Genomic DNA, 23,459 nt, shown 5'->3' on the forward strand with positions numbered 1-23,459 from the left:
ACCTATAGAGGGAGCAAGAAGGGAGCAAGAGGGGTACTCTGGTGTCAACCAATGAAATGAATGCATTATGAGGGCTCTTAAAGGAAACATCCGAGTCATAACTTGAATTGAGAAAGGTCAGAAATACATAAATAGCAAGTTTTATGAGACCATAAAAAGCTTTTTCTTCCTTGTTGTGCTTTCTGAGAACTCAAAACCTAAAAGACAATTTGATACAGGTCACACAAGGACTTTTTATTTGTGTGGTTTAGGAAACGTTGGGATTCAATTTTACAAGAATTGATCTTCTGAGGAAAAATGTTTAGTAGTATCAGAAGAAGTGGTACTTCAGCAACTCTATAAGCAAAGGGAGAGATTCTCAAGTAAAATTAAGGGTATTCTATCAGCAAGCTAACAGCAGGTAGATAGCTAAAGGCAAGGCCACTACATAAAAGAAAATCGTCCTGTAAATTACCGAGGTGATTTTATGCTTTGAAACTTCAAAGGCAAGCCTGTGGTTCCCTGGGACACTGTATTTGCATTCTATGTATGTGCCAATAAAATAAGTGTATAAATGCAGGTTCTCCCCAAAGTTGGTTAGATTCTTGAGTATTCTTATTACTGAATAAATACTGGTAATGACTAACCAAAATGACCTACCCAGAAATAGTCCTGGGCAGATAGCAACAAATCTGTGGTTTTGAGTAGGAATTAAAAGTTCATCTAAATGTTCTCATTTTGCATTTCAAATATTTAAAATTGTTACTTTACACTCAGAATAAATCACATCATCATTCATTCTTTATTCTTGATTGTAAGCAGGATCTATGTAAGAAACATTCATTACTCTGTTCCTTCGACTCTCACATTATTTTTAAAATACATACTCAATATGTTTAAAAAGTACCTAATGTATACAACTGGCATAGTTATGGGGTGATCATATATTATGAGGTTTTCAATAGATGAGACTGATTCCTGATATGAGCTATGCTGTCAGCTATGCCAATCATTCTGTAGGAGGTGTCAGCACATACTTTATATCATACCGCACCTATATTTCATCTCCGTCTCTTCACTGCCTGTACAGAAATATGGAAACACATCACTAATAATTATCTGCACTGTTTCCTCAAAGTCATATTTTCCTCCAAAACAAGGTATTCCCCATCAGTTAAGCAATGCATTTCTGAGCTGTTCGAGAATATTTTCAACAATGCCCAAAATGTTACAAATGCATTTAAAAGAAAAGTAATTGAAATACAAAGAGGCTGCAAGGTAATGAATTATTAGGAAACTGACCTTTACAGTCCCCTGCGCTGAAATAACAATCCGATGGGTTTTCCGAAAGATGCGACACAAACTTTTCCACTAATTCTGCCAAAACTACAAAAAGCAAAAACCCATTAGAACATTAGAGGCAATGAACAAAATGTAAAACTACATTACAAGATGACAGCATGCAAGTAAATAAAGCTATCTGAATAGCTGCATGTTTATGCATGTTTTTACGGGGGAACAACTCTAAGCATGCCTTGTGCTTTTGCATTGCTAACATCATTCCTAACCTAAATTAAATTTTAATAGCTTTACTGAGAATACGTTCAGTGTAAGCTGAAAGGGAAAGGGAATCACATATTATCTTTATATCCTCCAAAGATTACTTTATAATTTGTTACATGGTGTAAATATAAAATGAAATTTAGCTAAAATTAAGCTACAATATCTTATCTCATTTGTCTGTGTGTGTGTAGACAGGAAAGCAAAAACCTCTATACCAGTAAAAGTTAATGAAGTTTTAAGAGCTGTTTCCAGTAAACAATATAAGATTGCCTATGCAATCACAAGATAAAAATTACACACTTAATTTTAAGTGACAGGAGAATTTCCTTTCAGAAAATTTATTTTCTATAATGAGCATGAAGTTCTTGCTTGATTCTTGAAGTTTGCAGCTACTGCATAGATAAGCCAGATGATGAAATCTGGTTTCTAGATAAGAAATCATATCTAAAAGAAATCGCATCTCATACCTTAACAGAATATTAACCAGGAAATTAGACAGGAAATTTTCCATGAGAGTTACAAATCTCTCTGAAAAATCATTAGCAAAGACTGTTGCTAATCCTTGATTCTGTAAGCTTGATACTCCTGCAGCTTCTTACAGGTTCAAGCAAAAGGATACAAGGAAGCCTTTACACATACCGCACAGAGAAAGCCCATACTAAGATGACGCATATCAAAAATTCAAGAAAACAACATTTTTTTCATAAGTAAATGTTATCCCAAGACAGCTGCATGATCAATTGAATTTAAAAAAGCAGTGCTGCAACTTTCTTTTCACAACGATCTGAAGCGAGGAGGAGGATTTAGAGGGCAATGAGCGCCGCAGCCCTTGGGGTTTCCTGCGCACGCTATCGTTTCCTCGGCAGTTCGCCAGCAGAAGGGAACTCGAGCTGCACTGCGCTCATCCATTCCCGCACATTATATCCACGCACCCACAGGTAGCTTTGGTGTTTTAAAGCTAGATGATTTCACTAGAAGCACAAGCAAGGCACAGCAATCTGCGGTGGAGGTGGTGATGGAAAAAAGACACGGAACTCTGGAACTAGCCTTCCCAGCAGGAAAACTAACACAGGAGCCTGCAGTGCAAGCTATTTAGTGTGTGAGGGGGAGGAAACCCAAACATCAGCTCTGCCTGCAGCCTGATGCCTCTTATGCTAGAAAAATAATGAAGAAAAATCTCATAAAGACAAAAATTTAGTCTTCCTCCAATCACTTTAAGCTAATATATTGACATGAAATCATAACTCTTCCTTATTTGTGACCTAAAACATTTAAAAGAATGCAATGCTTGCACAACTCTAGAAATAAATGCAAACTGTCATTTCATAAGTCATGAATCAGCCCATAAAGTTTTTAATAGTTTGAGCTTCAGTGTTCATGTGTTGATGGGGGGCAGGAGGAGGAGACGTTTCACTACAACAGCTAAACACATTGTGCAGTTAAAGCAGAAAGATCCAACAGTAAAGAATTAATTTTGCATTGCAAAAGACTACTTCATAAACACAAGCAGCCATCTCTTGGGAAATCAAAATAAATTATGCATATAAATTTTGTTCTTTCACTTTCTTTACAGGCAGAAGAAACTGCTAATTAAACTTTATATAGCTTCTTTTAAACATGGCTCTAATAAAGCAAATGGATTAGCAAAATGCAATTTATTTTACAGAACAACAGTTTATTCATTTTGTGAATATCAGAATAATTGTTCTGTGCAGTCTTTTTTTTAATCAAAGAAACTATAAAAAAGGGCTTACACTTGGAAAGGTAAACTGCACTTAAGAGTTAGTCGTATAGACCTCACTTGAACAATTGTATCATTTTTTTGCAAGGGTATGGGAAAGTTCATGATATTGCTCTGAAAGCATACTGCATCAAGAGGTTCCTCTACCCCTTTCTCTTCTAAGGATACTAAAGAAATTTGCCAGTGCAAATTAATATTTTAATTATTTTTTATGGAATAGTACAGATTAGTACAGATATATGTCTTAAATATATGTCTTAAAGTTTAAAATCGAGTCAGAGCGCTGTACATTTGTTTCCTTCCTGTTGGAAGGCATCCACATGCCTGACCTAACAGTCAAATATTTCAGCTCAGTGCTTGAGTTAATGGGAGAAGTGACAGCTCAAGTGCTACGCGTTTTTTTGAAACTCAAGCCCAAAACAAGATTTTCACCATTCAAACGTATTTATCTAAGTGCCTATCAGGATCTTTGAAAGCTTTTAATCAAGTCTGAGAGAGGGAGAGACACAGAAGTGGAGTGTATCAAAACAAATTGGTTAATACACAAATGCAAGGTTTTCACAAGACATAGTGCCTTTCAAGAGAATGTTCATGTGAAATGACAAGTGATCTAGACTACTCTTTTTGTGTTTTAATACTAAGCCAATTAGCTGTTATTTACAAACCTTCTGAAAATGCTTATGAAGATGGAAACTGTCCCAATAATTTTTCCTTCAACTGAAAAAGTATACAAACCAAATTTAGAAAGCTCGCTGGACATTAAAGCCAGGACTGTTTAAAAGCACTCATTTGAAGTCATTCATAAAGAATTAAAGCACAAAAGACTGGTAATCAAAATTGCTTTTAAACAATTATAACAATTAAACAGTATCACAGTAATGAATAATAATAATAATAAAGATAAAAAGATACAATTCAAACTGTTAATATGTAGCCACCACAAGGGGTTATCCAGTAGCTACACACGGAAGTGTTTAAGCCAGAAAAAAACAAGAACTACAAGGTGCCACTAGAGAGCTGCTTTAAATATACTCTAAAAAAAGCATCAGAATTTTCTAGAATTTTCTAGTGTTACTAGATCATATTATGTACCAACTCTCAGATGCTTCAAAGAAGTTTAAGGAGTGTTTAAAGCAAACAAACAAACAGGAAAAAAAATACTCTCTCAGGAGTTAGGAGTCTTCTATGACTTATGGTAGATGTTACAAATTCAGGAGAGAACATCTTGAGCAGTTGGCTTCCTTTTGTAAGAGCGGTCAGAGACTTCTAACTCCATCAGCTTCAAATTATTCAATCTATAACAAGCTTTGTCAGCAATTCCATTATTAACAGCAACAATGAAGAGGCCCTTTTTCAATCCCCGGGATCAGTCGCGGAGATTGTTGATTCTTATACAGTGAAATAAGAAAGGAACCAATTGTACTTTCTTCAAGAAAAAAAAAAAAAAATCTTATTTTTAACATCTTCATCTTCTCTAATAATTGAAAACAAACCTTTTAAATTCAACACTAATCAAACAGTGTAATCTTCTCTCGCATGCATGCACATTCACAGACACTTACATAAGAGATAGCCCTTTGGAAGTTGTACCAAACTGGTTTGGAAGACAAAAGAAAGAAATTTTAATTTGCAATTATGGTTCCTGTATGACCTGAAAGAACTACATTTTGGTTCTGAAACAAGTCTCCTTCAAAAATCAGATAAGGACAAAAAGGTAAGCATCTTTTTGTATTATTTTCAAATCCTCTTTGGCAAATGTTATATTCTGAATTTGGTCATACCAAAAAAAGGGGGAAGTAGGTAACGAATTAACAGAATCTAGATCTAATTGAATTATCTTGGAGACAGAAGATTCGGGTAATATTTAAAAAGATGAAACTGTGCTTGGAAAACTTACGCGGTTACTATACAGAAAAACAGGTTCATGGGAGAACCGATTTAGAATGGAAATCTAATTCAGCCGCTCTGATTCGCCTTTTTGAAATGATAGCCTGGAGAAGTTTCTTTCGCACACGAGAGCCTGTGGGAGAGCACACTGCAGGACTGCAGGCTGAACTTACTCAAGTCTTTCATCTCGTGAAGGCTGAAGTTTAAACCACACTCTCCTAAAAAGAGAACCCACGCGGCAGCACAGCTGCCTCTCACAGAAAAGTTTCTGTGAATGTAATATTGTCTCAAACCACACAGCTAGCAGAAATAGTGCTGTTTCTGAAATATCTGCATGCAGATCTACCTCATTTAAAGAGCAGCATAGATTTCACCTTAATGTAGCGCCACTTTACGTTAGTGCTAGTCTTTAATAGTATTTTTTTAATTTAGTATTTCATTAAGCCAAACTGTTTCAATTTTACATTTACTTGTGTGGCTTATGAACGCACTTAGAAAAGCTGTGAAAGAGACTAAAAATTTCATGGATAGCTTTCTGCCTTGCTTTTACATCCAGCTCCATCTCAGCTGGAAACAGTTATTCAGAAGAAACCCTAATCTCTTCCTTTTGGGTAAACAAATTTTAATGATTCTCTTTAAATTCCTAATTCTAACTGCTGGTACCTCCAGCAAACTTGCAGGAAACAACCTACACAGGTTTGAGGCTGTCTGTAGTAGAATACTAAAAAACATGAAATAATTTTGTTTCATTTTTCTTTGTAAGCCAACTACATTAAGCATATGTTCTGTTCTTATATACAATTCCTATAAATTCCTGTATAAATTAATATACAATATGTAATTCCTTTTGCATGTCAGAAGACAGACTAACAATTTTAACATGAATTTCATGTAATCCAAGAAGATATCTGTTTAGGAAATATGCTATATTCAAATAAATTGATTTTGCAAAGAGTGAATTGTGCTTCACAATGTGTAACATTAAAAAAAAAAAACACTCACTGGATTACTAGTTCTGTAAGAAATAAGCAAGAAAAGGAAACATATCTCTATTGCTAGCAAAACGTAGATTTTTTTTTTTTTTAAGTGTTCTATTCAATTTATTCTTCTTACAATAGCAGAAGCTCATATAAATCACATTTGGTACTTCAGTTTACAAATCTCCATTTGTTCATCTGTTTTACTAGAGTCCCCTTACTTTCTGAATGAATACATCCATTTGTGGATGTGTACAATGTAATATACATAATAAACACATATATGCATTATAAACAAATATTTTCTGTCTACAGACACGCATTCCTCAGAATGGAAGGTAAAAGGTCTGACTAAATTATCATTACCTGATTATAAACACAAACTCATTTCAAACAAGCTACAGGAATGCAAAGCTTGAAGAACTTTGAAAATTTCAATAATTTCAGACTTTAATCCCATTTACGCAAGTGAAAGTTTCTTATTTATTGTTTTTATACTGAATCGGTTCCTCTATAAACGACTTTGACCCTGGAATTTTTATATAGCTCTACTGATTATGGTAAAATTCAGGTTTCTTATACAAACCACACATTGCGTTACTTTGATTTCACATAGAATATATTTCTTCTGCCTTGACTGTCAGTGGTATAGATTGGTTTCCTAAAGAATTTAAAGGGAAGTCTTTGGAATATGTAAGCAAAAGATCAGACCATGTACTAAGCATCTTCTATAATCAGAAGATAATCAAATTACAACCTATAATCTTCAAGAACTGCAAGTCAGTATTTCCTGAAAGCACGTAGTTTCGTCATTTTTATGTAAGTTTCTCTTACAAATCTGTTTTCCAGTGATTTATGTCACATAGGCAATTGCTGATTTTGTTTTGGATAGTTGGTTTGTTTTAACTGACTCATACCAATGCTGTAGTACAAGCTCACTATCCATTACCCATTCTGCACACAGAATGAAAAAAAGAAAAAAAAAGAAAGTGAATGAGTGGATGCACTGATGTTTAGTGAGGCTCAGTTCTGAAAACTAACAGAATTGGCTTTTCATATCATTTATTTTCCCCTTTAAAGTAATTCACTGATACCTGGAAAATATTTATCTTTTCTCTCAGGCTCTCCTTTCCACTTTCTGAAAACCACAATCATGTACCCTCTTCCTCTATCAGATTTTGCACAAAACCACCAGTGGGTTTAAAGGTTATTCACAGGGCTGGTGGACAAAAACATGGATACGAACAGAACATGAAGCATAAATCTTGATCTCATAGGAAAAAAATCACAATTAAAATAATTCTCATAATCAATACAAAATGGACTAATTGAATAAAATAAATGGTCAATTTAATTTCATTCTCAGTGGAAAAATGCTCCTAATAGCATTTTGTTTGCTTTTGTTTAAATGAAGAAGCAATACTCACTCTTTCCGCTGATGATGTCAGGTTTGGCTTTCATGACTTTGCAGAAAAGTTTTCTACAGTTTTCTGCCCAACCTGTTTGTTTATCTGGATTTTTTAAAAGTGATAAGAGCTTGTCCAGATCATTATCTAGAATAAAGAAGAAAGAGCATCATTCTTTAAAAACAACCTTAATGATACTAATTAATGAAAAGCTGTAACCTACAAAATACCCAATGTATATAACAGATGCATTCAGAAACCAGAAATAATTTCAGAGAAAAAGAGGAGTCAGATACAGCTGAAAGCCTTGTCACTACATGGTATTTTGGTGGCCCTCACACATCAGGAAGAAAAGACCAACAAACTATCCCTTATCCTGTGAAACTTACACTGGAGAAGTAGGTAGTCCTAAAGCTGATGACATTTCACTTTATACAGAAAATTTACTTGTAGGGTGTTGAACATTTAAGACGTTCCTGAGACATATCTTTTACTACCCCTACATTTTATAACCTCCCTGTCCCCAAACCGTAAGAGGTGAAAACATATTTTAAATAGTTTGATATTTCCATGTCATTTCATGACTCTAAAAAAAAAAAAAAAGGGGGGGGGGAGAGAAATGGGAGAAATCAAAGCTCCAATAAATGTCATCAAATGCATAAGAAAACTGAAGTGGGAGCACCTTTTTGTTGAACATGAAATGAAATGTGATTGATGTCAAAGTAATGGTACTCCATGGAAAATCCCTGCCTCTTTATATAAGCAGGTTTCCTTCAGATGCTTCTAGTCTGGACAGATGCTAAGCCTCATGTTGCTACATACATCTAGTACATTTGGGAAAAATATACTGGGTTGTCCATGGTACGAGAGATTTTATACCAGCTTTATGGATGCTCTCTGGAATTTCCCAGATTTAACCCAGGGACTTCAAATGGAGACACATCGTGACACTGAAAGTTTGCTTTTGCTGTCACTGAAATGAGTCAACTTGCAAGTAATGTAACGTAAGTAATGTAAGAGTCAACTTACAAGTTCTGTTTAGTCACAAAATTCATAAAAACTTATTAGATTTTCACGTTGTATTCTTGATTTCAGGTGCACCCAAGACACTCCAGCTGAGGGCCACGGGCCCCTCTTTGGTGTTGTCAGAAGTTGCAACAATTTCATTCAGGCATTTTTTATTTACGAACCCTTAGACTTTGTACCAAAGCACTAAAACAGGGTCTCCTGGAATAATGCTGACACATATAAGGCACAAATATATCTGACAACATCTGATGAAATGCATGAATGCCTTATGAGTTCAGTTTCGGCATAAAACAAATTTGTGTATCTGTTTAACAAAAAGCCTTTGTGAAAGAATCTTTTTTAACACAAAGAAAATGAAAAGGTTTCAAAGATAGCTCCTTACTGTTACCTTAACCTTGTTATTAAAACCATATTCTCTTTTCCTACACAATAGGGAGGCATGCCTTCAAAATTAAAACCAGTACTGATGCAATAACAAAAGGAGAGTAAGTATGTTCTCTCTTAGCAATAAAACACTTTTTCACCTTCTATTTTCTACAGAACTAGAGGAAATTACACATATTTTGCCACTTTTATAGTACACAATATCACAGGCTGAGGCAGTAAATTTCATAACTAGCTCAGTCTAAAAGGGTCTTGAAAAGAAGAGAACCACAGTGACAAAACTAAAACCAGCATTTTCAGCATCATAGCTGGAAATTTTGGGCTGCCTTTCCATGTTTGTACTTAGAGGAATTCTCTCTTTAAACCAACCACCGTCAGGAAGCAGAATGTCTGTCCTGGGATCCACACTGAACAGCACCTAAAAGCAAGCTAGCTTGACACATGACGACCCAGCATACTGGGTAATGCAAAATAGAAATTAAAAAAAATAAAATAATTTTGCATATATATGTCTTGTCAAAACCAGAGCATTTCTTACCCTATGCACAATTTGATAGAAAATAGTGATATAAAGGGGTGACTATTCAGTTTATTTTTAACAAAAGGCAGAAGAAATTTCAAGTTTTAATGCTAAATTTTATAAAGTAATTTTAAGTTAAAATTGACCAAACCCAGTTTTCTAATAGAAAACACCGATCACACAAAATGGAAAGAATTAATATCAAAGCCTTTTCCCAGGCACCTTTGTTCCCTGAATACAAAAGGCTGCTGGGATTCCTGCATCGTTGACAGCTGCCCAGGGGGGAAAGCTACAGGACAGCCCTGAAAGATAACAGAAACTTTGTTTCCATAACAAAATGGAACCAGAGAATTTCTTACTTGCATCTTCCTTTTTCCTTTTTTTTTTTTTGGCAAAATACAAAAAATTAGAAAAAATCTTTTCTAATGCAATTCTGAACTGCATGAGTCAGGAAGAAAGTAAGGGGATGTGTATACATAAGGAAAATGCTAAGCATCATTGTAGGAAACTTATAGAATCCAGTGTTCAGGCACTCTGAACAACAGCTGTTACAACTGTAGAGCTAAAAAAACAAAACAACAAAAACTTAACAAATAAAATAGTAAATGTTGCAGTTACTTAACCTTAAAAGACCTACAGAAAATATTACAAGTAAAATAAACCACATAACAGCTATACTCTGAACAACAAAGGGCTGTATCACTCTTTGAAAAGCACTTAACAGCTCCTTCTCAAATTATGTTACTAAATTATGTTACTAAAATAATAATTGAACAATTAAGACAAAAGAAAAGCAACAGGGTATCTTGCTGCAGTGCAAACAGGTGGAAATAGCATAATTAATTTCCACATATAAATAAGGATCTCCATAAATCATTTGAAGCTTCACTATGAATTATATTTGACAGAAATGAAGTGTTAATATACTGCCATCCAATAGTTTTCCAACTCTAAATATTGCTTGAAATAATTAAGGCAAATTAAATTGCAACTCAGCAAATTTATTTTTCCATATACCCTTTCCTAAGGCAATATATCCCATATAGACGAATGCCTAACACCTGCAGAAATGGGGCAGATATTTGTTAAGAGTGAAGTGCTACAGATGTTCCTTAAATACAAACACACCCTCCGGGTACTCTGCCCATTAGAGAATATCACCATACTTGGAGAAATGCAGGTACTAATTTTGCCTGCATAAATGATAACTTCTTTTTCAGTTTGACGAGGCAAAATATCCAGTTGCCAATATGTTTGAGCATCACATCGAGACGCAGGGCGTAACAGTAAGTGCTCCCTAGATGCAGGCTTCGGGCACTGCTGCTGGGAATAGATGTTCCTGTCGCTGCAGGATCAGCACTGCTTTGTGTTTTCTTACAGCTAATTCATCTTCCCCCTACTCAACTGTTCAAACTAGAAAGGTCCTACTGATGCATTTACTACTACTACTACTTTACTACAGAATTAAAGGATAGAAAAACTATACTATTTATTGAATTTTCTCAGCAGAAAATTCAATGTGCATAAGCCTTTTCAACAAACACCTAGCACCTGTTACTACATCTATGGCTTCTGTTATCTCAGCTACTTCCTTAAGTACCTACATAAGGTCTGGTTTCACAGAAAGGAAGTTCACTGCTCCCTGACCTCAATAATCCGTAACCTCCTCAGAGAGCAATAGCCAGTCTAGATTCAAAATATTCACCAAGTAATTTTGGCTTGCGCTCAAAAAGACAACCTTCATTTAGCAGAGACACCTAGGAAATAAAGGTTCTTTTATTGCATCCGTCCTTCAACACCATCAGAAGGAAGGGGTCAGAAGAAAACAACTTCAGAGACAGTAATATCATTTCTCCGTGCACTTTTGTAAAGGGCATTTCTTCCTTCCCCAGCAATCTCCAATATCCATTCCGCAGACATCACTTATCAAGCAACAAACCAACAAACACAAAAAAACCAAAACCACTGACAAAAAAGTCTCAGGATATATTTCCGCAGCTAACAGCACAATAACAGAACAAGGAGCCAATTTTGAAAGGAAAAAGAAAAGGTGAGTTTCTCTTCAGGTGTTTATCTCCTGGGAGAAAAAGAGTGGAGGTAAGTAAGAGGTCAAGGCAGAGAAAATAAAGGCTATAGTTATAACCTTTTCCATTTCACCCAAATTAGTGCTACATTCTTACACAAGGCTAAGAATCCAGTGGTTTTAATTATTCACGTAATATAAGCTACTCTCAAGACAACAGAATGATATCGTACAGGTTGCATAAAACCTCCACAGCATGAAATCCAAATACAGACATCTTCAGGATACTGCAGAAATACTGTGCTGGCCATAGCTTATTAGTGATAGATATAGCAATATTACAAATATAACAAATCCAATTCCCACCCATAGAGAGTGTTTGAGTGTTTGTATGGCTGCTAACTCTTGATGAGCTCTGTATGAGCCCTGCTCACCTTTCACTGAAGCAGAATTAAAATCAAGTAACTGCTTGTCAGCTCTGAGGTTTTAAGGCTGTTCTTAAAACAGCCAAGTTGCCTAACAAATTCTGAATACTCACCACTTCAGAAGAGTTGTTCACAAGATCTCCAACAAATATTTCATGATTTTCTCAGATGCATCCTGTTATAATTTTTTATTAATTTGTGACAAATCTTTTTGGCCAGCTCAACCAACTACTCCTTTTTCTGCAAAGGGACATGGAAACCAAATCCATCTGCCCTCTTTACAACCCCCTATTATATAATCCGACTTGCATCACTTCTGCATCAGCCAGTTCTAATTTCTTCGATCTGTGCTCAAGTATCATGCTTCAAAGTTCGCATCTGTGAACGTCACTAATGGCTCTTGTCACGGTGCTGTAGAACCTCTCATATTTGTTTTCCTCAGAGCATGATTCCCAGGGTAGCCTGGAGGTGCTCTAGGCAAGGACTCACTGGCCTCAGCTGATGGGAAGAATCACCTCCTCTCTGTCGTAGATGGAATATCCTCCAGGCTTCTTTTGAGCAAATTCAGTGTTACTTGACAAGATTTCAACAAGTTCTACTCCTAGTTAGTTGTCGTGCCCCTAAACTCAGAAATACAATCTCTACTCCATTATCCAACTTGCTACTTTTGAGTAACACAGTTGCTCCAACCGAGAGAACAGAGAAAGATTCTGTGCAATTCTTCAAAATATAATTTTCCAGTGTGATAGCAGCAGTTAACACCTCCGTAGTAGAGCTAAGGTCTCCTTAAAGTTTTTTTTTTTTTTTTTTTTTTAAATATATTTCCAATCATTTTATAGCGATTTGATCTGGAACTTTTTTTTTTAATCCTTACCTTATGAAAATTGTATTGAGAACCATGTAACATTACTACTAAGGTAAAGTTTAAGAAGTTTTTCTCTTCTTGTATAACTTGTCTTTGTCTTGTCAAAGAAGCAAATTAGACTGATTTACTCTTGACAAATTTGCCAACTCTTTTCTATTTGACCTACTCATAATGCATACTCTTCATTTGTTACACTTTTGAAAATCTCAAGAAATTCACAAGTAATTTTGAATAATTGCTTGCGAGGATATAGTCTGGAGGATATAGTGAATACAACCAGGCACAAATAATGATCTATTATGACAATTCACCAGATTTTTCTGGATCATCTATACAAATTAAAAGTTGAGGGGAAAAAAAAGATTCTTTGAGATGGATTAAACTCCTTTGCCTACATAGGTCTTCAAAGGATTCTTCAGCCTGCCCACACTCCAAAGTGATGTTCAATGTGAACAACAACTATCCTAAACACTCTCTGTTTCACACACCACCAAGTTTTGAAAACACAGGAAACAATCACACACACACAAAAAAGTGTAGTTTAATTGTACTGTCTTGCTTCAGTTACTGTAGAGATATAACATAAATATATCTCATGAGTCACCCACCTGAGCCTGGCCAAAAGGTTAATCTTGAAGTTTGCATAATAATTAAATTACTAAATAGAACTTTGCAGATTGCACAAGGCACAACAAGCAAAAACAAACCTACTTATTTAGCAGCCAAAAATATACAGCCAAAAATGAAGTATTTATGAAAGTATAAACTGAAAGGAAGGAACAAAAATCAGAGATGCTTGGTATCTACACAATTTGCATGTTCTATACCTTGTCTGAAATCAGCTTGCTTAGGAAATTTCAAAAGATAGCAGTTTGGCAAGGGTAATGATGCAAACATTGGCCAAGGATATGGATCACTGCCCTAGAAACATAACCAGAAAGAAATTAAGTTAGGAGATGCTTTAGCACCAGCTGCTTGACTAATACTGAGGTAAATTAGGTAAATTTACCTAATACTAGGTAAAATTCACTGAACTATTGTCTTTAAACCAAAACTATGCTTGATACTCGTATTTAAGATGAGATATTCCAAAATACCAATATTTAAGATGATAATCCACAATTAAAGACAAGTTATAGGACACATAAATCCAAAAAGCATTTCAACCAGAACCTATGTTAGTATTTATCATTGAGTTTTTAGTATTTTTTTAACAAAAAGAGAAACTGCATTTTTCAAAAGAAAAAAAAAAACAAAAAATACACACACAAAAAAACCTGTATTTCCATTTTTATAGATTGATCTCATTGTTTTTGCTATGCTGACAGTAATTTGCATCTCATCTTCTTAAGAATGACAGCCATTGAGAGGCAGAGCACTTAAAGGAACTGCTTAACAAACACTGCATTGTTAGAACAGCAATGCCAGTTACAGGTATTAGATACTGCAGATGAAAACACAGGCAGGGAGAAACAATTACACAAGAGGAAGATTTAACAGACGGAAAACTAATAAGGAAAACTCAGAAATACAAAAATAAAAAAAATATACAAACTGCATTCTTTTTCATAGTGGGAGAAGCAGCATTTAAATACACTGGTACAAAAATCTCTTTTATGTCATGTTCTAGGCACCAGCTGAACACCAGATACAAGAGACAATATATTTTTTTCAGCACACCTCTTCTTCTTAGAGCCCTTTATAAAACTAAAGGCAAGCTGCATTTCTTAATGTTAAGTAATATGCCTTATATGCTACCAACAAAAATGTTCAATTAATAAAGGCAGGAGTTAAGGAAAGAGAAATGGTTAAACTTTATGCTCTGACCTTATCTAGTGCTCTTAAAGGCAAAATCCTCTCCTGTGGTCCTCCAATAAGATTTATTCTAACAAGAATATGGTTTCTCTCAATTGACAGACCATCAATTATAAAATCTCTGTTGAAAAAAAATAAAAATAATCAGAACCACTTTGATTTACCATCATTTATTTCAGAAATCATTAAGGAACAAAAATAACCTTAGAGACACCCCAGAATTAAACCAAGACTTGGACAACACATAAACATGAAGAAATAAATAGAAACATGAACTATCTCGAGATGTCTGAAAGTGTTGTCCTAACTTTTTACTTCTCCTACCTACTACTGAATTGGAAACACCTAAGCAAGTAGTGGTCATTAGCAGGAAATTTCAGAACTGTTGTTATGCCTCCATGCTCAGTCAGGGCAGAAGACTGTTCATGTAAAGTCAAATTTAGTTCCTGATTTGGCCAAGCAGCAAATTTCTGCTTCCTTGAAAAGACAGAATTACTCAGAACTAAAGGCACACCGAACTTGTCACTGTGTAGTTCCAGGTATAAAAGTTTTTAAAAGGAAGAAAACACATTTTTTATACACCAAGTTTCTAAACTTTCTGTTTATGGAACAGAGGTCATCTTCAATGGACAACAACACTCTGTTTCTGCTGATTTTTGGCCCATATTGTTTGACTTAAGCTCTGTACCCGTCCCATACAGCAAAAAAGACAGTGGAAATCTCCTAACATTCAACATGCTGAGGAACGGGAAATAAACTATCTGTAACTAAATGAATGTTCACCAGTGCTCTGCAAACAGACTTTTCCTGGTACTTTTTCACTTGAAAAGGTGCATCATGCAACTTTAAAAGTCAGCAATGAAAAGTCACAGAAGACTGGAGAGTTGATTAAGTTATAAACACAAAAAATCAGAGTTTTGATGATGCCTTTAGCATGCTGCTATACATTATAATATTTAATACAGTTTAAAAATCATATTTCACATAATTTAGAAGCTAATTTCAGTGACAGCATTTGTATGAATACAATCAGCAAAGTATAAAACCATTTTAAGGAAAATTGCCTTAATGTTGAAATAACATTTTTATTGGTCACACCTTACCCTCGTCCTTCAGAAGTTTCTATGACATTTTCCTCCTGAGCAGTTAGTAAAACTTGCGACACTTTATACTGAGTCTCTAAAAGTAACAGGGTATTGAGCTCGCAGCATAACACATTCAACAACCTGTAGAAGGACACATTGAAATGACAGAACATCAGTCAGGAATCCAGGAACGCAGAATAAAACAAAGGTGAGCATGCTTATGATATCTCAAAATAGAGAAGAAGAAGAAGAAAAAAAAAAGAAGCCTGAAGATACCCAGATCTATCCAGGTCAAGTGCAAGTTTTTATACTTTTTTAGTCACCCAAGTGCCACAGCACTAAGAAAACAGAGAGAGGTTCCTAACAGATTTTTCCTGTGCACTGAACAAGCACAGAAAACACTCACAGGTCAACTCAGCTTGCTTCCTGTTTGCACTGCAAAAAGAAGCATTATACAGACTTAATAAGACATTCTGTGAAACGTGAAGAAATTATACAGCAATAGGCTGGTAAGGCAACTTAGAATCAAGTTATCCTTGAGGAAATTAAAAATCAAGATAAAAATACATATTTCAATCAGAAAATAGTTCCTTAAGCAGTTCCATATAATCAAATTTAACACAGATCAAAAGCAACAAAAGATCTAACATGTGAAAAAACAATGCATCTATTTGGGAGAATTTTTTTTTAAATGTCAGAAACGAACAGCTGTGGTAAATTAAGTTAATAATCACAAGAACACATGACGGCATGCAGCACATTAAATACAATTTTATTTTATAACTTCAGGCCAAATTAACAGTGACAGTGCTCTACTTCAATATATTTTATGAAAATATCAGCAAGGGCAATCCAAATTATATTATTTGTTTTTAACACTACTCTATTCACTCTAATACAGTAACAGGATAATTTAACTGGAGACTTCCTCTTCATGGAAAATGGTATGACTAAATATTCTCATTATTCTTATTTTCTGTTTATCACAGCCATTAACGACATCATAAATTAAGCCTTAGCATTATATTTTCCTCTCACACAAGATTCTGTTGGAACTAGAGATTATGTATGGTGTGAAATTTCTGCACTGTGAGTCAATGCTAGTTTTCTTCCACATAATTCTCAATCTGCTTCTACAGACAACAATAATTTGCAAGCCATTCTGTGGGTAATTCAATACAAATCGTAGTCAAGGAATAAATAGCCAAGACTCTTTTTTTAAATAACTTTGATCTGTTCAGTTTCGATCCTCTTCAAGATCTGCTTATTTTCTATTAGCTATTTCCTTACATTGGATCATTCTTAGTATTTCCTTAGAGCACAAAACAAGAAATGACAATTCAACTGCAATAATTATTATTTCATAGAAGAAAGAAAAATACATACAAAGAGCATTGGAATCATTACGAAGATACACAACTCATTCTGCTAAGCATGATAACTCTAATGGCAAAGAATCTGACTAAGGTTTCCAGCAGTGTAAACCACTTGCTTATAACATCTCCTCTGGTACAGAACGCAGAGAAAAAAAATCAAATCAAAACATAAACAGAGTTAGGTAAGAAGGGACAGTGGTAGGATAAATGACAAAATACCTGGGTTCCTAATGTAAGCAATTTCTGCTGCAGCTTCTACTGAAATTGTATTTTTCAGTGTAAATGAAAATTAAAAATACAGTCCTTAACGTACAGATATTTATTAAAATACTCTCTTCTTCTACTTTCTGAAGTATTAAAAGTAAATACATATACAAATAAATAAAATACTAAAAATACAATAAAATAACACTTTATAGTCCGCCTATTTCTGAGTATGCCTAAATACAGCTGCTGTTTTGTGTTTTTTTTTCCTCCATGTTTGAGACCTAAGAATTGCAGCAGACCACTTAGCCCGCTATCCTATGTAGAAGGAGTGCACACATTGATGAACAAGCTATAAAGACTGGTCAAATACATACAATAAAATTAAAGCATATTTCCTGATTTTGGCAACGTTTCATCTGAGCATTCTACCTTCTACTTTAAAAATAAAACAGAGTCTAAAATACATTAAAAACTCTCTTCTTTCAGCAAGATTCAGAACGAAATTAACTGATTTTCTTCAAATGTTCAAATATTATTTGCATTGAACTTTGATCAGATGCAAAAAAATTCATGGAGTGCTGCCATGGATGGAGACAGGCTTTTTAGGAAGGACGGAGCGGGATGGTGAGGAAGGGAGTTGCTCCATAGGGAGCCCAGACAAGTGTCTGGGCTGCTGCCTGGGGATAGGCAAGAGGTCAGCTGAAAGACTATGGGTCAGGACTAGATCAACATGAGCAATAGAGGCTGGCATCTGCTACAGACTGCCCGAGCAAGTAGTAGTATGTTAGGCCTTCTTCAGGCACCTGGAAGAAACCTCACATTCACGGCTCCTGGTCCCCACAGGAGCCTTGATCAGCCTGTCGTCGGCTCTGCTATCTGCTGGCAGGAAGCTTCTCCCATGCAGTGGTGACAACTTTGTAATTCAGGTGGCCTGAGCTCCTGGCTAGGGGAGGCACTCTGCTGGATGGCATATTTAAACAAGCAAGGACTTGTCAGGGATATGAAAGTCAGGGGCATTGTTAGCTGCTGTGACCACAAGATGGCTGAGTTCAGAATCTTGTGAGAGGGGACCAAGACAAAAAGCAGGATCACAACCCTGGACTTCAGGCGAGCCTCTTCTGGAATCTGCTGGAAGAATACAATGATAAAACCTCTGGAGAGAAGAGGGGTCCAAAAGCAGTTGTTTTTCAAGGACCTCCTCCTCCTCCCCCAAGCTCAAGAATGGCCCAACAAGCATGAAAAAAGGTTGCAGAAGGCCAGCAATGATGATCAAAAAGTTCCTGGTTAAACTTAAAACATTTAAAAGAAAAAAGAAAGAAAAAAAAAACAAACGTACAAGAAGCAGAAGCAGGAACAGATCTCTAAGGAGGAATGCAGAGACACTGTTCAAGCATGCAAGGATGGAGTTTGGGAAGTCATGTGGAATGCACCTGGGAAGAGACAAGAAGGGCTTCAGAAACAGAAAGGCTGAGGTTGGAAGGGACCTCTGGAGACCATCTAGTCCAATGCCCCTGCTCTAAAAGGGTCACCTACAACACCTGGTACTCTAGTTGCACAGGATTGCATCCAGGTGGCTTCTACGTACCTCTGAGGAAGGAGACTCCACTGCCTCTCTGGGCAGTTCTCAGTTACTCTCACAGTAAAAATGTTTTCCCTCATATTCAGACAGAACTTCCTGTGTTTCAGTTTCTACCTGTTGCCTCTCACCTTGTTGCTGGACACCACTGAAAAGAGTCTGGCCACATCCTCCTTAAACCCTCCCTTCAGAAGTATAAAGGCATTGTTAAGATCTCTCCTCAACCTTCTCTTTTCCAAACTGAACAGCCCCAGCTAGCGGAGAAGGATCAAGCTAGGGAATATTTCAATTGGACACATACAAGTCCATGAGACCCAATGGGACAACTCCATGGGACCCAAAGGGATACAGCCAGGAGTGCTGTCGTGTTTCTGATTTCCATGTTCTCCTTTCCTGTGTTACTTGAGGGTATTTCCTGGATTCTCACCCACTAACCATTATTTCATATGAACTATAAACCCATATGTACTATGCACCCATTTAAACTGACTAGCCTTTGATTTTTTTGGTAGGTGTAATCAAATGCTATGTATAACTACAGAGGAACAGAAGATCTTTCAAGGGTAATATAACTTCTAGTAATAATTGTAGTTGCTAAAAATATCTTGTCAATTTTTACTTTTCCTGTAGTCCAATTTTGTTCATCAGAAAATACCATATAATGAAGTCACCTATGAATTTATCTGATTTACTAAAAGGTGCCTATTATGAAGATGACTTGTTCCACTATTTTTTTAATTTATCATTTAAGCTCCTTTTATGAACACAAAATAAGTTGGTGTTCTTTCTACTCTACTTTCCTCAGTTACATGCTTTTCTTTCAAGCTCAAGGCATACCTCTTTCTTCCGCCACCTTTCATTATGATAATACCAATTCTAGTTTTTTGCAGCTCCCATTACAGGCCATAACCCATTCTTCCTTACTTTCAGATCTTATGTCCTTTCCAAACTTAATTTCATAGTCTGTCCTCACTTCACAGATGCCTGCAAATGTTCTGCTGGCTGTGAAAGATGCAAGATACCCTTCTTGGACATAGTAGTTGCAATTGCCCTAGCAAAAGAAGATAAAACAAGTTTTCATAAGTGGAACAAGTCATCCACTACAGGAAAAAAAAGAATGTGGTATCAATTTTTAGAAGCAGGAGACTTTCTTGCTAAATAAACAGGTACACCATCAGAGAACTCCAAAACTAAATTTTCCTTTAACAATTCCAATATAAACATTATAGGGCACATAAGAATCTTCATCATCAACTTGATTTACTCTTTATTATACTCCAAAAAACTCCTGAGCTACAATGACATTGCAGATGCAAAGAGTAAGTTGCAATTAAGATCAAGTCTACCAGACCAGTGGACAAAGGAACATGGCTAGTACATTGCTTATCCAAGGTAAAAAATTGAAACTTTGTCACATTTTCATCAAGCAAATAACACAGTTTCACTATCACTGGGTATACCCATGTCAAGGAAATAAAGCTGGTCATTAAACTAAGAAAAATCTCTGCACATGCAGTACGTTAAAAATGAAATAGTCTGATTATTACTGTAAATTCCGTTTTTTTTCTAGGATTTGTGCTCTGATAGCAGTCTACATTCAGAATCTTCTGAAGTACAGTGACTACAGTGAATTTCGCTTGAGCTCCTCTGTACCTACATGTTCAGGCTGCACAAAAGAGCAGCTGAAAGAGCCTTCAGCAGTCTTTTATTGACCAACCTTATCTGACTGAGACTTGCTAAAGAAGTCCAAATCTGCTTTGAAGCTCAACTGACAGTTTGAAATGCTTTCTATATTCACATTAAGAACTGCCTATGTACTTTCACTTCTATTCTTATTCCCAACTTCTTTACATTTTGAGAAAAAAACATGAACTGAGCAGGGGCTTCAAGTGAGTAAACCTTGTTCTAGAAGAGTATCAGAATGGCTGCGATCTACGGAATACAAGCTTAGAAAAATCTGTACCGTAAAAAAGAGACTAGAATTTAAATCTCAACTAGACAGCAAACAGCTAGAAGCACCTCAGAAAATTACAGTCTTGAACCTTCAAGACTCAAAGGGCTCCAAATCCACAGTCAATTCACACAGAGAAGAGAGAGGGGGGAGGGGGGAGAGAAAAAGAAACTTCAAACCTTTCTAAGTAAAATAATATGGGTAAGAGTTTTCTGCAAGTGTTAATACTGTAAACAGTAAGGCACATGCAACAATAAGCCAGAATTCCAAGATGATTTCAATAGGAAACTCTGAATAGCTATGTAATAGTACAGTTTTTCTTTGTACTGGCAGCTGAATTAGTCACAATCAAAGGTTGGTATGTGCCTATTCTCTATCATTAAAAAAAAAATGTATAGCAAGCCCCACATGCTCTTGAAAAGCCATTTACTTACTAAGAAAACACATTCTTAGACTATTTGTGATATGCACAGGCACATTTCATAATACCTAAATTGCATTTGGCTTGTTTTTATACAAAAGACAATTAAAGAAACAGTGGGGAGGAGGGTTCCTCTGCAGTAAAAACTGAATCTGCTAAGCATGAAGTATGAAGTCTTGGTATTACTGAGATTCCAAAATCTCCGAAGAGTAAATCTCTATTGAAAGTGACATTTAAACTTTTAATTATGACTTAATTTGATTATTATCCTTTATTTGATTATGACTTAATAATGAAGATATCTACCACTTTTATGAACAAGAAGTATCCACACTAAAAATAAAATATTCATTAGTTTTTTCTTGCAGCTTGGCAGCTTAACTTTGATTATGAACTGAAAAAGAGGAACATCAGAGACTTCATAGATTTTCACTTGGTTTTTTGTGCCCTGGTCATGAACTTCTGGAAAACTGTATTTCTGGGGTGAACTGTAAAGCTCATCTTATCTACTTACACATATGATTTATTTTAGGTGATTATGGATGGACTATTTATGTTGCTTATATGAGCAGTTATGAGTAGGTCAGTTGCCTCACAAGACATAGGCCTTGATAAAAATATTCTAGGCATTACACACAACTTCAACACAGGATTCACCAACACTCTGTCCTGCATTACGGGTATTAACTGCTTTTGTGTTCAGAGAGAGTAATTCATTTCTGCCTACAAGCAAGAAGGTTCCCAATATCACAGCAGAACTCTCTTCCTTTACCTCTAATTTAAGGCAGCACCTTTTGAAGGTAGAAAGCATTCTAAAAGCAAATGGGTATTTTACACTTCTGAACAGTTCACTTTCCATTATGCCTAATTAAATGAGTGGAAGCTCCGTCAAGTCTTCTATGAAGTCAGGATAATCCTGAATACCTAATAACATCTTTGTTATCTAATTCTGTTTTAGGACTTCTCACTCCTATTCAGCTAGCGAATTCTTCCAAAACAGTATCTGTAATTCCTGAGTTACAGGACTAAACTATACTCTTAAATCCTAACATCTCCTAACCCCAAATCCTGCACTGTTCATCTCCTTCATGCTCCTTCATCCTTAGCAACAAGTTGAACTATAAATTACGGTTATTGATTCCATATTATACAATCATTTTATTCTGATACTATAGTACAAATATGGCTAAAGAGAGCTAACATTGAGGTGTATAATCCACTGACCTTTAACTTGCCCAAGGAAGGTTATCAAAATTTTCTATACTATGAAGTGCAATCCAATAGAGATTTTACTTCATCTGTACTGTATATCCTGCATAAACTACTAATGAAAGTGTGAATTAATAAATTCATAAACAGAGAAACTATGATTTCTGTGTTAAGATATTATAACACATTTAAATGAGCATGACAGAGTAAGCACACTTGAAGTGTTCAAGTGTTGCTTCAGGTTCTAGAAATATTTGGGAATTTGCTACTTCTCAAAATGAGCATTGGTGAAAATAGTGATAATTTAACTGATACATTAAAAAAAATGCAAGGAGACAAACCAAAGCCAGATAGAATCATGATATAATAATAAAAAAAAAGTTTTAGTACTTTGGTATGATTTCTGTCTTATACACTATGATGGATGTACTACATTTCTTTCCAATCAACCAGACAAAATAACAATAAGCAATTTCTATTACTGTTTGTCATATTACAATATATCCATTTACTGTAATAAGATTAGATTCATTGCTATTCTCATTTTATAGGATGTATTTTTCATTCAATTTCTATTGAATGAAGAAGAAAAAGTGAATTTCATCTTCATGTATAATAAGACCAAACAACATTAACTTGTTGGAAGCAATGCAACAAGCATGCTGTATGCTCTTTGTTTATTGTGACCAAAAGATAAAAAAAAGAGCATCTTACCTCAGACCAAATATATGTGATTGCTCGTAACTGAATAGGGAGTGAATTTTAGCCTCTGAATTCAAAATTATAAGCCTGTCAACGACATCCTGCCAAAAGAGAATAAATAAAAAAAAATCATTTATGTCTTTAGATTTTATATATATATGTTTCATAGGAATGTTTACTACAGATGGAAACCTATGATTAAAAACATGGGAAAAAGGCAGAAAAAGACTTTCCTCTTCTTACAAAAGTCAAGAAGGCAAAAAAAGCCAAAGGCAAAAAAAAAATAGTACAGGCTGTGCAAATGAAAGAACCTACTAT

The 23,459-nt window shown here is 35.4% G+C and overlaps 1 protein-coding gene across 1 annotated transcript in view; it reads right to left on the reverse strand.

Moving 5' to 3' along the window:
- The window catches only part of TBC1D32 (TBC1 domain family member 32), a 61,185-nt gene that overhangs the window by 13,618 nt on the left and 24,108 nt on the right, over nucleotides 1–23,459 (reverse strand). The window contains exons 22-27 of the mRNA XM_088521984.1: nucleotides 23,154–23,242; nucleotides 15,718–15,840; nucleotides 14,627–14,735; nucleotides 13,627–13,720; nucleotides 7,575–7,700; nucleotides 1,282–1,365 (exon numbers count right to left, since the gene is read on the reverse strand). Of these exons, the coding sequence (XP_088378110.1) occupies nucleotides 1,282–1,365; nucleotides 7,575–7,700; nucleotides 13,627–13,720; nucleotides 14,627–14,735; nucleotides 15,718–15,840; nucleotides 23,154–23,242 (625 nt within the window). The remainder of the gene's footprint in view (nucleotides 1–1,281; nucleotides 1,366–7,574; nucleotides 7,701–13,626; nucleotides 13,721–14,626; nucleotides 14,736–15,717; nucleotides 15,841–23,153; nucleotides 23,243–23,459) is intronic.

Source organism: Tinamus guttatus, unplaced genomic scaffold (assembly GCF_059628265.1).
Source record: "Tinamus guttatus ecotype Peru unplaced genomic scaffold, ASM5962826v1 Tinamus_guttatus_pri_ptg000141l, whole genome shotgun sequence".
NCBI lineage: Eukaryota > Metazoa > Chordata > Aves > Tinamiformes > Tinamidae > Tinamus > Tinamus guttatus.